Source organism: Macrobrachium nipponense, chromosome 8, assembly GCF_015104395.2.
Source record: "Macrobrachium nipponense isolate FS-2020 chromosome 8, ASM1510439v2, whole genome shotgun sequence".
NCBI lineage: Eukaryota > Metazoa > Arthropoda > Malacostraca > Decapoda > Palaemonidae > Macrobrachium > Macrobrachium nipponense.
In genome coordinates this window covers 51,057,544-51,073,648 of record NC_087203.1, presented here as the reverse complement: position 1 = coordinate 51,073,648, position 16,105 = coordinate 51,057,544, and the positions used below count along the sequence as shown (strand labels likewise).

The 16,105-nt window shown below is 39.2% G+C and overlaps 1 protein-coding gene across 1 annotated transcript in view; it reads left to right on the top strand.

Moving 5' to 3' along the window:
* Positions 1–16,105, top strand: part of LOC135223095 (ectopic P granules protein 5 homolog) — a 759,396-nt gene that overhangs the window by 229,753 nt on the left and 513,538 nt on the right. Inside the window, 2 exon segments of the mRNA XM_064261599.1 lie at positions 8,113–8,278; positions 15,715–15,846. Of these exon segments, the coding sequence (XP_064117669.1) occupies positions 8,113–8,278; positions 15,715–15,846 (298 nt within the window).

Sequence of the window (16,105 nt, the reverse complement as noted above, 5' to 3'; positions counted from 1 at the left end):
AGGCTTATATATTAGTATCAACAAAACATTTTCTGCCATGAGTCAGAGGCCGTTTAATGAAACGAACACTTCTCTGTCCTATCTGTTCAGAAAATAAACGTTACGTCAATCCCCGAGATCATTGTTGCCAAGGCGTCTCTCTCTCTCTCTCTCTCTCTCTCTCTCTCTCTCTCTCTCTCTCTCTCTCTCTCTCTCTCTCTCTCTCTGATCAAATTACACTGGAACCTTGACATACGATTGCCCTAATATACGAATGTTTTGAGATACAACAGAAAATTTGCGAAAATATAAGCTTTGATATACAACAAAATATTTGAGATACGATTTTGCGACGAGTGTTAGTTGTATAGGCGACCGATAAATGGCGTTCAGTCTGTTTGTTTGTTGGTGCTGCATGTTAACACGTTGTTGTTTAGTTCGTTGTATTTGCGCCTATTTTTCGTGTTATTTTGTCTATTTTATTATTAACCATGGGTCTCAAAGCTAAAGACAAAGCAGGTGATAAGAAGAAAACCCAAGAAAATGATTTCGATGGAAGCAAAACATGAAATTATAGCAAAGCATGAACGTAGCGTTCGTATCGTCGATTTGGCAAACGAGTATGGTCGAAATCTTTCTACAATATCCACGATCATCAAGCAGAAGGAAGCTATAAAAACCTTCCAAAGGCATCACCATTATTTCTAAACTACGAACTGATTAAAAAAATAAATAAAAATTAGTTTAGCAATGATATTACATTTGTGTTTATTACGTAGTTATTAGTGTACATACGTAAATGAAAAGAGAACAAATCGATCCCTGCCACCCATCCCTACCTCCTCCCCCTGCTGGCCTCACGTCATCTTTCGTTGTGGTAAGTAAAATTCCTTTCTTTTTTTAATTGATTTTATTAACATTTATACATTTATCACATTGCTATGTTATTTTATCATTATGTGTGTTATTACTCGTTTATTTGTGTATAAATTGTGTATATTATATGTAATTTAGCTGTGTTTAGGTGTGGTTTCATACCGGTAGAACGGATTAATACATATTACATTATTTTTAAATGGGAAAAAATGCTTTGAGTACAACTGTTTTGATATACGACGATGGTAACGGAACAAATTAAATTCGTATGTCAAGGTTCCAGTGTACTGGATAATGTCTCTCTTTGGATACTTCGATTTTGCCAAATCTTGAGGGCTACAAGAACAGTTAATTACTATTTACGTATCATATAGACTAATTAAAGTAAACGTATCTTTAAATAGGCTTATATTATTAGTATCAACAAAACATTTACTGGCATGAGTCAGAGGCCGTTTAATGAAACGAACACTTCTTTCGTCCTTAACTCGAAGCGTCGGAAGACGCCCTCTCTCCTCTCTCTCTCTCTCTCATCTCCGTCCTCTCTTCTCATCTCTCTCTCTCTCGCTCTCTCTCTCCTCTCATCGTCTCTCTTCTCTCTCAGACGATCCCCTCTCTCCTCTCTCCTCGAATCTCTCGATCTCTCTCTCTCGTCTCTCTCTGATCAAATTACTGGATAATGTCTCTCTTTGGATACTTGGAATTTGCGTTGTAATCTAACCAGAAACTTCGTTTTGTTATTATTACTGGAAACAAGCAATGATTTTTTCATTATTTGCGATTTTGGACTGTTATATGTAAACTTTGCGCACCGCAAGCTAGTATGTATTCATTCGCTCGGAAACTAGTTCCGCATATGAGGCGTCACTAAAAAACATCGAAAAATACGACATAAAAAGTGTCGAAAATCATCATAACCTCAAAATTTTTGTTGTAATCTAACCAGAAACTTATTTTTATTAATATACTGTGCTAAACTATAAAGGATTTTTATCATAGTATGCGTTTTTTAACCCTCTTACGCCGACTGGACGTATTTTACGTCGACTTACAAAAGTTTTTTTTTAAATTCGCGGAAAAATACTTATAGGCCTACCAGCCTAAAACTTTTGAATCACGCGCCTTGGGGGATGCTGGGAGTTCACGGATCATGTTGTTTTGTTTACAATCGTTACGCAGGCGCGCAAGCGCAAATTTCTTTCTTGCCGCACTAAAAAGTATCTGTGACACATCTCGGAAATTATTTAGTCACTTTGACATAATTTTTGTACCATTGTAAATTAGCCGTTACATGAAGTATTATATATGAAAATGTGTGCATTTTTATGTAGAATACAACAATAAAATACTCATGATTGTTGCTTTTATCAGTTTTGAGATATTTTCATAAAAATTACGATAATTGCCAAAATTTCAACCTTCGGTCAACTTTGACTCTACCGAAATGGTCGAAAAACGCAATTGTAAGCTAAAACTCTTATATTTTAGTAATATTCAATCATTTACCTTAATTTTGCAACTAATTGGAAGTCTCTAGCACAATATTTCAATTTATGGTGAATTTATGAAAAAACTTTTTCCTTACGTCCGCGCGGTAACTCTTCCGAAAAAAATCATACATGCGATTGTGGTAATGTTTGCACCATTTTAAAATTAGCCGTTATAGTTTTATATATGGAAATATGCGCAATTTCATGCAAAATACAACTAAAAACAACCCATGGTTGTAGCTTTTATCAGTTTTGAGATCTTTTCATATAAATAAACGATAATTGCCAAAATTTCAACCTTCGGTCAACTTTGACTCTACCAAAGAGTGGTCGAAAAACGCAATTGTAAGCTAAAACGCTTATATTCTAGTAATATTCAAGCATTTACCTTCATTTTGCAACAAATTGGAAGTCTCTAGCACAATATTTCGATTTATGGTGAATTTATGAAAAAAATAACATTTTCTTTACGTCCGTGCGGTAACTCTTCCGAAAAAATCATACGTGCGATTGTGGTAATGTTTGCACCATTTTAAATTAGCCGTTACATAAAGTTTTATATATGAAAATGTGCGCAATTTCATGTAGAATACAAAAAAAAATAATTGAAGGTTGTAGCTTTTCTCATTTTTGAAATATTTGCATATAAATCATGATAAATAGAAAAAAAAACCACGTTCGGTCAAATTTGACTCTACCGAAATGGTCGAAAAACGCAATTGTAAGCTAAAACTCTTACAGTCTAGTAATATTCAGTCATTTATCTTCATCTTGAAACAAATTCGAAGTCTCTAGCAAAATATTTAGATTTATGGTGAATTTAAAAAAAAAATCTTTCCTTCCCTCCGCGCGCGGATTCTCCGCCACAAATCTCCGAAATATGTACGTCCCATTCTCGGAATATTTGCTCCGTTTCATATTAGGCATTTTATAGAGTTTTATATATGAAAATGTGTGCAATTTCATGTAGAATAAAACGAAAAATATTTGAAGGTTTTAGCTTTTCTTATTTCCGAAATAATTGCATATAAAAAATATATATATATAAAAATTCGACATTCGGTCAACTTTAACTCATCAGATATGGTCGAAAACTGCAATTGTAAGCTAATACTCTTACAGTATAGTAATATTCAATCATTTGTCTTCATTTTGAAAGAAATTGGAAGTCTCTAGGACAATATTTAGATTTATGGTGAATTTTTGAAAAAAATATTTGTTTACGTCCGCGCGTTACGAATTCATGCATTATTTTGTGATAATATTTTCTCTGTGTTGCTTTTATCGTTTTACAATGTGTTATATACCAAAATGATCGCAATGTAGTGTACATTACAACGAAAAAAAGTAACTTGTTACCTTTAACCGTTTTGTTCACCGCGCGATTTGAATACAATTATATATGAGATTTCGTTTTTGCGCTATCATATATTGCATTATTTATATATGATAATGATAATTTTTTTCATTTCTGATGGTTGCATACTAAACCTCAGGCAATGACAAAAAAAGGAGCCACAAATGAACTATTAATCTTCAAAACTAAGCACGCTGTGATTTTTTGAAAAAAATATTTTTTCCGCTTCCGCGCTCACTCCGAAACCCCTCCGGCACACGGGAGACAATTTTTTATTTACCGCTCCGGCATAAGAGGGTTAATCAAAATTAATATTTGAAAATTAGTAAATCATTTTTGTATCATAAAAATGTATTTAGTCATGAAAATAAACATCAAAATACACTAATTAGTGATTATTTTCGTCGGAAAATTCCGCGAATGGGCGAGTCCGTCCACGAATAATTTCTAGATAGGTTCCAAAGAAAAATCCGCGAATGTGTGAGTCCGCGAATCCGGAGAACGCGAATACGGGGGGAACACTGTAAACACAAAAGGACAGGTTTCCCTCCCACGCACTTGACCGGGCGGCGGGGGAAATGAGCCGATGGTTCCTTTTTCTTTGCTCATCATAAAGAGAGAGAGGAAATAGGGAAAGTGTCCCAAATCATCCTTAGTGTCCACAAAAGGGAACTTGTTCACTTATTTTTTTTTGATGGGACAAGAGCATACGCTTATATCAAGTGGCCGAAATTCAATTACCAAATTTTCCTTTTACCACAAAAATGGCTGTTTACTACTGCGCAGCAAGCATAGTTGTTTATGGTTGCGCAGCAAACATATAATCGACATCCGGTTCTATAACTTATCCCTCTGTGGGAATCAGTCTCACCCTGAGAAGTTGCCTGGTGGATCCAGTGTATTTTCCCAAATTACATTTAGGACAATTGTACTCATAGACAACACCAGACGACATCAAAGGCGGTAGCTGATCCTTAAATCTGAAAAGAGAGCCAATAGTACTTCTAGGGTTCTTAGGTATTAATTTAAGATCGAAAGCTCCAATATATTTTTGGACGATTTTCAAGAAATCCCTCCAAAACTTATCTTCATATAAAAAGGAAACATTGCATATATGGGAGTTTAGGCACGTCAAAACAATTTGGCCTATTGGAGAATTTTATATTTAGAAGTTTTTTGATAATCCTGTGAAAAACATGAATATGGAAACGATTAATGGTGAAGTATTGTTGAAAGAAGACAATTTCTTGGTGAAAGAGGTTCCAGTCCGATGTTAGGTCGAGATAAGGCATGATGTATAAGCATGTAGATAGAGTTCAGTTTAAAATTGATAGAACAAAAGCTATAAAATTTAGACCTCAGACCAGTAAAAGTTTTCTCTCTGAATATAGATGTATTAAACTTGTCATTACCTTTAGTTATGAATATATCTAAAAATGCTAGCTTGGAGTTGTGTTCTTTTTCTATGGTGAAAGTGATGTGATGAAAGGAATTAGAAAATTCTAAGAAGCGTTCAGCATCGTGGTCTTGTATAAACAAAAGAAAAGTGTCATCAACATATATAGCATAGAATAGGGGGCGATAGGCTAAGGGGCAATCATTGAGTATACACTCCTCCAGGGAGCACATGAAGATATTGGCGAACGTAGGTCCGAGAGGAGAACCCATGGCCATTCCCTCTATTTGTCTGAAAAGCACACCATTAAAAATAAAAGCCGTGTCCAGCATGGCCAGTTCTAAAAACATCTTGAAAAGGGAGCGAATAAAACTATGATACAGTGATTCGGGGTTGGAAAAAAGTTACCGGTCAGAATCTTGTGGAAGAATGCGTTGTTTAAACTGTTCAGAGTTAGATACAGTATACTTGTTAGTGATCAGGGGCTCCATTATGGGAACAAGAAATTTAGCCAATTTGTAATTTGGAGTTCTAAAGGAGGCCAAGATAGGGCAAAGGGGGACTTTGGGTTTGTGAACTTTGGGTAGACTATACAGAATTCCAAAAGAGGAGCCTGTAACAAAAAGATCATGGTATGTGTTCTCGCTAATGATGTTCTCATTCTTAAGGCTACGGAGAAATCTATTGATCAAGTCTTCTATTCTAAAGATGATTTGATAATTAAGGAGACCAATTTCTTCAAATTTAGTATGGTCATTTAAGATTTGGGTTGTTTTCTTGACGTATTCCGACTTGTCTAAGATGACAGTTCCCCTATCCTTATCAGGCTTTGTAATAATCAAATCATCGTGCTTGGACAGAGTTTTGAGGGTTTTATAATTGCTTTTATTGAGAAAGGGGGCCCAATGTGTTTTTAATTTAGTAAAAGCTTTATGTGATAGAACCATCAATTCATTTTGTAAATGGCTGAGATCAGTACACAAATTCAGATTTCAGTTGGTGGAATGTTTCAAGTGGCAAGTAGAACTGGCAGAACATAGGTTTGTAAATAGGCAGGCAAAATTTTAATCCAAAAGACAAAAGGAATTCCTCACATTTAGATAAATAATATTTAGAAAAACTATAAACAGTTTTGTTGTAGCCATGAAATCTAGGTAAGTTAATTCCAAGATTAAACGGTTTTAGTCGTTTCCTTTTGAAGAAGTTTTTAGAACTGGCGGTGTTGGACACGGCTTTTATTTTTAATGGCATGCTTTTCAGACAAATAGAGGGAATGGCTATGGGTTCTCCTCTCGGACCTACATTCGCCAGCATCTTCATGTGCCCCTGGAGTTTTTGTTAGTGGATGGTGCTGAGGGCATGTTTGTTGCGTAAAAAAAAATCAACATATTGCGTTTGATATTTTCATTTGATTAGTACATCAGAATACTACTACGATCTTTACATATTTATCTTTTATCGGAGTGAAAACAGTAAAATGTGTTCTTTCATGCCAAACTGTTTTGATTAAAACAGGTTTTTCTCAAATTTTGTTCATGGTTGAGTTTGATGGTACTATACCGAAGTTTGCAGGAGTCTCCTCCATGTTGCCAATGTACGATAATAGTTGTTAGCAGATGAACATTCTTTCCTCAGTTTCAGTTACAACTTGCAGTTTAAATTTAGCTGTATGTGCCCTTGCCTATCTTTTCTCCATAGCAAATAAGTATATGGTAATGTAAAAATATATCAGTGCTGTTCTACTTAATGCCACTTGTAACATAACTGCGGTAATTTTTTACTATCGTATGATGGTTGAAATCCAAACAAACCGCTTTTGTTATTGGATTTGGTTGTTCATAGCAAATCAGCTTTTTCTGGCTGTATGTGTTTAAACAATAAGTAATACGATATTCCTTTTTCAGTATACTATTTCAGTAAAAGAGTAAATAATTAACATTAAAAAGACCAAGTAACAATCAAAAACTATTTTAAAAAGCATTTTTAGTATGATAATTCCAATCATTATTGTTTTTTTTTATTTATGTACCAATTAACTTAGATCAGCTGATTGAGTTATTTAATTTAATTAATTGGGGTCATCTTATGCAGCGAACATACCTCTAAACCTACATTTTTACATGTTAAATGGGGGGATCATCTTATACGCTGAGTCACCTTATATGCCGGCGTATAGGGTATATATTTTGTTACAAATATGGGGAAAAACGGTAAATTATTGCCTTATACATAAAGTTTTCAGTTTAAAGTATGATGGTTGTTGTTTATAAGGATACAGGTTGTTTACAGTAATGTGGTATTGACAAGTTAGGTGGGGAAAGGTACAGAGTTGCCTTTGAAAACCTTTAGATATTTTTTTACTCACCATTATATGGGTTTTGCCATTCAGTTAATCTGGATAAATGAAGGATATTATACAGCACAAGCCTAATTCCTTTGAGCAGGAAAGATGGCTTTTATTTCATTCTGTAGAACTTGAGGCTAAGGACAAACAATCTGAAGGAAAGATGTTGAATGTTAAATCATCATCAAAAACATGAATGTGATATGAGATAATCTGAAGGTCAAAGGTAAGTGGAAGAAAAAGAGTAGGTGAGAATTTTTTTTAGAAATGGCAGAGATTGCATTTGGGAAAAATAGGTTCAGCAAGAGATTTTATGAACTCAGTTGTATGGGTAAAGTGCTGACAAAGGAAGTTTTGTCATATAATTTACGATAATCAAGCCTATCACACTTCTAAATCCCTCTTTCCAAGTACGCTCAGTGTTTGAGTATATCATCAAATTTATGGATGAAGTCAATGACATGTACTGTATTGGGAATTTGCTTTGGTATTGATGTAAAATATTGATATTCACATTAATTTTTAATTTTTTGCAAACCATTTAGATTGTATGCTTAAAATATACATGTTGTTTTTAAAGTTCTGATAAATTTTTGAGAGGTGTATCACTAAATTATCATTTCTTTTCTACTAACCTTCCTTTTCTTTGTTTTGTTTTACCTATTGCCAGGCAATATGAGTGTGGCTGTGTGATTCTGAGATTCTACCAGGGATTTGTAAATTCATCATTTTTAGGGAAGATTAAGAAAAAAGTAAGGTCTGCCGTAGAGCATTACGAAGCTAAAAATGCTAAACAAGAAGAAATCGAAGCTGAGGAAAACAGTGAAGATGCTCAGGTAAAATAATAGTGTGTTAGTGTTATTTCCTTTTTTTCAGGGGAGGTTTCAAAATATCATTGTAATTATTATTATTGTTATTTTCTAGCAAATTTTCATGTTGTTTATTAACACTTAAAGAGCTGGGGTAAAACTTTGAGGTCGGCTGATTTAAGAAAAAACATGTAATTGGACATGGTGTACGGAAAAAAATGCAAAAAAATGTTGTTTACCTTCCACAATTAGTTGAAAATTATTTTACAACCCCTTGTTAGGCCTCTTTTACAAAACAATCGTAAATTTTACAGAGTTATACATGATTTTCCTAATAAATTTATTTTATTTTGTAAAAATAATTCTGGGCTCAGCCCGTGTCGTTACGTGAAATGTCCCTTTAGCACACATTTCTAAGGTAAATTATTGCTAACATACCAGAGAAAAAAGCTAATATGGAAATGCCAGAATATTCTGGCTCGCTCACCTTATTTAAAGGTGTCGGTATGGTTTCTGGGGCGAGTGAAACCACTACCAGGGGTCCTTTGCCATTTAGATTCATCCTCCTTCAAAATCCCTCTACTAGAGAGGAGCCGACCTAAGGCCCACTCCCCGCTACCGTGCTGCTAGCGCCTCTGACGTCATTCCTTTTCGTTAGCACGATCCAGACCGCATGCGTTTTTCTTGCTCTGTGTTGTGCTCGCTCTGGATTTATATTCTTTCATCATGCAATGTCAAGACTCATCTGCATCCAAGTTAAGTACTGCTAACAATGTTTTATGTCATTTATAGCCGGGCAAGGGCCCGTTTAACCCTTTTATTTCGGTTATTATAGACGGCGTCCCGGATGGCTTTGTTCCCAAGCCGCCTTGTGCGGCTTGCTCCCACATATTCCCTTGTTTCGTGCTACACTCGGTCTTCTATACCGTTTGTGCTCGAATTATTTAGCAGTACATTATTATTCTAACGGTGATGCATTATTGACGTATCATTGATATTATTTTTGTAATTTTCAACACGGGGGTGGTTAAAGAGTTCGCTCTAAGCTCGTAGCCTACATCGCTTCCTTCAGCTCAGAGTTCATGCATGCATGTTCTTTTAGTTGTCAGGTCTCTATGTTAGGCTCTCTTAGGACTTAGGTCCTTTCTTTTTGGTCCTGAGCTACCCTGGTCACCGCCCTACGTTTCTACATATCAGCATAGGCCAGCTGCTTTGAGTCACTAAGGTCGCCCTCCCTTCTCGGTTGGTTCGATCCAGCTTCTCCAGGACTCTTCTTTCTCTTCTCCATCATATTTCTTCCTTCTCCCCCGTGTTTTGTTAGGATGTTATTGATATTCATGCTTGTCGAGACGGTTCAGGCTGGCCTAGGCCACCTTCGATCGCATGGTCTTTCTCACCGCGTGGCTCACCCCACGACCGAGAAGGGTCCAGGCGACCGCTATGAGCCACCCAGCGTCGGTCCCCCATGCTTACTCCCCCTCCAGGGGGGAGATACGCTCGTTCACGTTGTCCCTGACAACCGATCCGAGCTCCCTCCCTTCCTCCCCCCACCACGCGGGGATACGGGAGTTAGCTGGAGGACACTCGTCGCTGGCTCGGCTCAACACCGCTCTCCCTATATAGTACCGGGGGGACCCCTGCCTGGCCAAGTCTCGGTTGGCCACCAGGCTCAGTTACGCTCGGCTCTCCTCGGTTCTCAGGCCGAGCTCCCCTACCCCGAGTCATCACCCTTCCCCGCTCCGGCGGATCAGGGCTCCAGCATTGCCAGGTCCCAGGGTCAGTGACTTTGTCTAGGTCTGTTAGGCATGTAGGACTCATGTCCTTTTCTCCTAGTCCTACCACCCTGGCAATTGCCCTCCGTTTCGACGTACCGGCAGAGCCCAGCTCCCGAGTGGTTAGGCGCCCTCCCTCCAGGGTCAGTTTCCTAGCCTCTCTAGGACGTTCCTTTTTCTTTTTCTATGATTCCCTTCTTTTCTTTTATATTGTAATTTTATTTTGTAATTTTAGTTAGCATGTTGAGACGGTTAGAGTAGCTTAGGCTACCTCTTCATCGGACCTACCATCCACGTGGTTATTTCACGTTCACGGTGGGCCAGGCGATCACACTGAGCCACCGGCTCAGTACCCCTCCCTCCCTCCCCTCCCTCTACGGGGGTCGGGGAGGCACGTTCCGCTCGCTCACGTTGCCATGACAACACCCGAGCTTTCTCCCCTCCTCCCCTCTCCGGAGGGGATACGGGATTCTCGTGTGGGAGTAGGGTTATATATATTATATCTTGTCATAACGTTCTCTCCTTGGGCTCCACGGGGGGTCCCGGGTGCGTTCGGGTCAGACTGGCCATCTGGTTCGTCCGCGCTCAGGAGACCCTGGTGTCCCTATCGTTCTCTCTCCTACCCCGGTCTCCCACCACCCCCCTTCTTTCCCACCGCGCCAGCGGCGGGATCGACTGGTTCCGCCAGCTCTTTGTGGGGGGGGTGGGGGGTGACGGAGAAGAGCTCCATACATGCTTCCTATGATTGTTGTTATTGTTTTGTATGAATTCCGCTAACCGCCGGAGCACCCTCTCATCGGGGTCTCCTTTGGTTGGCCTAAATTTCTACGGCGGAGCTATGCTCCTCCTTGTCTATTTATCTTATTATTATTATTAGGTTAACTTTCTCTTGCTTCTCCCCACCGTACTTGTACCACCCCGGCATTGAGTCTGGTTGCTAGTTTGGTGAAACTCCTTCTCCGGCGTACCGTAACCTGCTACTAGCATACTTGACCTATGGACTATCAAGAGAACAGGAGAAGGTTAACATATAATTCTCGCTCCGTCTTCGAAGGCCAAGCATTCCAAACTTTTAACAAGTTTGGTAGAGGAAGCAGGGCTAGGGGTTCATTTTGCCAGAGAGGTGGCAGAAGAGCTCTTATCAGAGGAAAACACTTTCGTGGAGGACGTGGGTCTCGACCGGCCCCAAGTCAGTGAGAACCCTCAGGTAGGAGGGAGACTGTTCCTCTATTGACACAGATGGGGGTTCAGCAGTTGGGCACAAAGTATTATGTCCAAGGGACTAGGATGGAGCTGGATCAAAGGTCCCCCTCCATCCAAGACCTTCTATCAGCAACCGACGACAGAACTGACAGAGTATGCCGAAGAACTACTTCAGAAAGGGGTAGTATCAAAAGTCAAGCATTGAAAGTTTCAAGGTCGCTTGTTCACCGTGCCAAAGAAAGGCTCAACCAAAAGAAGAATAATCTTAGACTTATCCCGTCTAAACTTATTCATTCGTTGCGACAAGTTCAAAATGCTGACTATCTCGCAGGTGCGGACCTTACTTCCCCGTGGGGCCGTCACCATCTCTTTTGATCTTACAGACGCATACTATCATATCCCAGTAGCGAGACACTTCCGCCCGTACCTAGGCTTCAGACTAGGGAACCAGGCATTCTCATTCAAAGTGATGCCTTTCGTGTTGAATGTGGCACCCAGGATATTCACAAAGGTGGCGGAGTCAGTAGTTCAACAATGGTCTCAAGGGATAATGGTAGTAGCGTATCTGGACGACTGGCTTGTTTGGGCAACAACCGTCGAATAGTGCCAGAAAGCTATAACCAAAGTAATTCAATTTCTGGAATATCTGGGATTCCAAATAAACAGATCAAGTCCAGGCTAATGCCGGACACACGCTTTCAATGGCTAGGCATTCAATGGGACTTGAACGCCCACACTCTGTCAATTCCGTCGGACAAAAGGAAGCAAATAGCCAAAGCTACGAGGCAATTCCTCAAGTGCAAAAAAGCATCAAGGAGAAACCAGGAAAGAATCCTAGGTTCTCTACAATTCGCCTCAGTGACAGACATTCTACTGAAGGCAAAATTAAAGGATATAAATCGGGTTTGGCGTTCGAGAGCAAACAACAAGTCTCGGGACAAGTTGTCAGCCATTCCACCGGTTCTCCGCCAACATCTCCGCCCCTGGGCGGAAGTCGAGAATCTGTCCAAATCAGTGCCTCTTCAATTCCCCCCTCCGGCGTTGGTTATTCACACGGACGCATCTCTAAGCGGATGGGGAGGATACTCTCAATTCAAGAAAGTACAAGGGACTTGGTCCCGTCAGTTCCGCCAGCTTCATATAAATGTATTGGAAGCCATGGCAGTGTTCCTCGCATTGAAGAGGCTTCTACCAGCCAAGAACTCTCATATCAAACTGGTACTGGACAGTGCAGTGGTAGTACACTGCATCAACAGGGGAGGATCCAAGTCAAGTCATGTGAACCATGTCATGATAGCCATTTTTTCACTAGCAGCCAAGCACAAATGGCATCTATCCTCCACCCATCTGGCGGGGGTAAGGAACGTGATAGCGGACGCTCTGTCTCGGTCAGTTCCACTAGAATCGGAATGGTCTCTGGACAAGCTCTCATTCCAGTGGATATGCCAAAGGGTCCCAGGCCTCCAGGTGGATCTTTTCGCATCACAATTGAACCACAAGCTCCTGTGCTATGTGGCTCCCAATCTGGACCCTCTGGCTTATGCCACAGATGCCATGGCCATAGATTGGAATCAGTGGAAGAAAATATACATCTTTCCTCCAGTGAATCTTCTATTGAAAGTCCTGAACAAACTCAGGACTTTCAAAGGACAAGTCGCTCTAGTAGCCCCACATTGGCCCAAGAGCAACTGGTTCCCTCTACTTCTGGAACTGGGTCTCCGCCCTCAACGGATTCCCAATCCCAGGCTCTCTCAACAAGTACAAATGAGGACTATGTTCGCTTCCTCAGGAATTCTCAAAACCCTAACTTTATGGACTTCATGAAGTTCACGGCTAAGAGAGATGCAAATATCGATCCTCAAAATATCCTCCTTTTAGAATCGGATAAAAGAGAATCAACGTTACGTCAATATGACGCAGTGGTTAAGAAACTAGCAAATTTCCGGAAGGAAACACAATCTCGAACCATGACTACTAACTTGGCTATTACATTCTTCAGATCATTATTTGAAAAAGGTTTAGCAGCCACTACCATTACTACTAATAAGTCGGCTCTAAAGAAGATTTTTCAATTGGGCTTCAAAATAGACTTAACAGATTCTTATTTCTCGTCTATTCCCAAAGCGTGTGCTAGGCTCAGACCAACAGAGAGACCTAGCTCAGTTTCATGGTTCTTAAATGATGTTCTCAGATTGGCCTCAAACACTGATAACAATTCATGCAATTATATATCTTTACTAAGGAAAACACTCTTCCTTTTAAGTCTGGCCTCAGGAGCCAGAATATCTGAACTGTCGGCTCTCTCCAGAGATCCAGGCCACATAGAATTTCTCCCCTCAGGAGAAGTTCTCCTCTCCCCAGATAGAAAATTCTTGGCCAAAAATGAGGACCCCTTAATGAGATGGGCCCCTTGAAGGTACCTCACCTTCCTCAAGACCCTTCTTTATGTCCAGTAACCACCTTACGAGCCTTCCTCTCAAGGACGTCTACTAGATCATCAGGTCCTTTATTCTTAAGAGAGAAAGGTGGCACTATTTCCTTAAAAGGAATTAGACAGCAAATCTTGTACTTTATTAAGCAAGCCAATACAGATTCCTTCCCTAAAGTCCACGACATTAGAGTGGTAGCCACCTCAATTTATTACTTCCAACACATGAATTTCGATGATCTTAAGAAATATACAGGCTGGAAGTCACCGACATTATCCAGAAGCTATTACCTGAAATCCTTAGAAGCTTTAAAATTTCCAGCAGTGGCAGCGGGAAACACAGTTTCCCCTGACCCTGTCTAAGTAGTTAGCCATAGATCCAGATCTCCTTTCTACCTGACCTCACTCAAATACCTTCCTGCGACCCATGCCAACCAGGTTCACCACTAACCTATAAGCCTTAGTTGCAAAGGCTATAGAGTGAGGTTTTCCTTATTTTTTTGCTAGGAATCCTCACATTTGTATATATTTCATATTGTATAAATTACCTTATTATTCATTGTCATATTGTACTCCTATAATCTTTATTAGTAATAAGAATAATCCAACTAATCTAAGTTAGTTTAAGTGTAAATTCACTAATTTGTATAATTTACAAGATTATATTAGTTTTTACTTATTTTGCTTTTTATTACTTTCCTTATTTTGTTTTCATTTTACCAAGCTTGTGGCCAATTCTCTGGTACTATTTCACAAAGCGACACGGGCATGGCCCAGAAAAGGGATTTTGACGAAAGAAAAATCTATTTCTGGGCAATGGCCTGTGTCGCCCAGTGAAATCTCCCCCTTTTTTATTAACCCCACCCTTTAGCCCAAGCTTGGTTCTCTGATATTAAAGGATGGCCGCTAGAGGCGCTGATGTTAGTGTGGGAGTGTTGGTATTAGTAGTAGCTGACGTGGGCTGTGTATCAGCTCTCTCTAGCAGGGGGATTTTGTGAAGGAGATATCTAAGGGACAAGAGGCCCGTGGTAGTGGCTTCACTCGCCCCAGAAACCATACTGACACCCTCTTTTTATTTAGGGTGAGTGAGTCAGAGTACTCTGACATTCCATTTTGGTTTTTCTCTGGTAATGTTAGCAATTTTTACCTTAGAAATATGAACTAAAAGGATATTTCACTGGGCGACAAGCCATTGCCCAGAAATAGATTTTTCCTTTGTCAAAATCCCTTTTCTGGCCAAGAATGAGGACCCTTTGAAGAATAAATCTGCTATTTTTCTAAGGGACCTCAGAATTACAGATAGACATTGGACCCAGTCCAATCACTCCTGGTTGATATAGATGTCACAGCAAACATCTCAGGTGGGCCTTTTGTTCTTACACCATATCGCAAACAAGCCACTTTCTCTACATTGGCTGAGAACTGTCCTAGTGTCCCTAATTAGAAAGGTGGAACCCACCCCTTCCTGGTTCACATGGAGTCAGTGGATACATCCCTGGTTTTAGTTGGAGACATTTCTTGGAAAGAAGTATCTTGAGTTTAAAAGGTAATCATCAGAGGTAGTGTTCCTCGAATACTGCTACCACGACATCCAGCAACTTTGGGTGCACTGTAAGTTGGTAGGTGGTAGGGTAAGTCCCGATCCCATAGACGTTAAATAGAATACAAATTCCTTGCTTGATGCCATGGTAATTTCCTTCATCAAAACCTATTTTATATATAATGTACATATATTATGTCTCCTGTAAGATTTCAGATTGTGGCTATTACAGATGTCTCCTGTAAGATTACAAATGATGGCTATTACAGTTACATATGTATCTGGTAAAAGAATGACCAGTAGATTCTACATATTCCTGATTAGAATAAAGTTTTTCTCACCTGTCTGTAGTGTACTTTTACACGTAAAAGTATACATAAACATTTAGTAATATCATGATGGATTTATAGTATAAATTTATTTGCAGTACATATTGCTATTAATTAAACAATTACTAACTGTATGACTAGTAAAATGTTTTGCAGTCTTTTTTTATAGATTCTTTTAATTCACTTTACAGACAGGGGATACTATTAAACTCCTAAATGCTATGCAGTTGTGGTTAGATGAGGCATGTCTCTATGAATCAGGAGTGTACCTCCCTGCATTGCCACCTCATCTCCTGCCTCAGAAATTGATGCAAATATTCCAGGTAGTATTCTAGCTCAAATTATGGCTTTATTTTTCAGAAGCTGCATATTAGTCGTAAATATTTTAATGCTATAAGATATCTACATGGTGAAAACATTTCTTATTTCTAATTTCATCTAAGTTCATATCTCAGTTATGGTGTTCATAGCTGACATGTATTTTTTAAAGTAATAAGCAGAAAATTGCAAAAATATTGTCTTCTGATAAGTGCAAAAAACAATATATAGCAGATATTTTATTCTTCTGCAATTTTGTTTTTT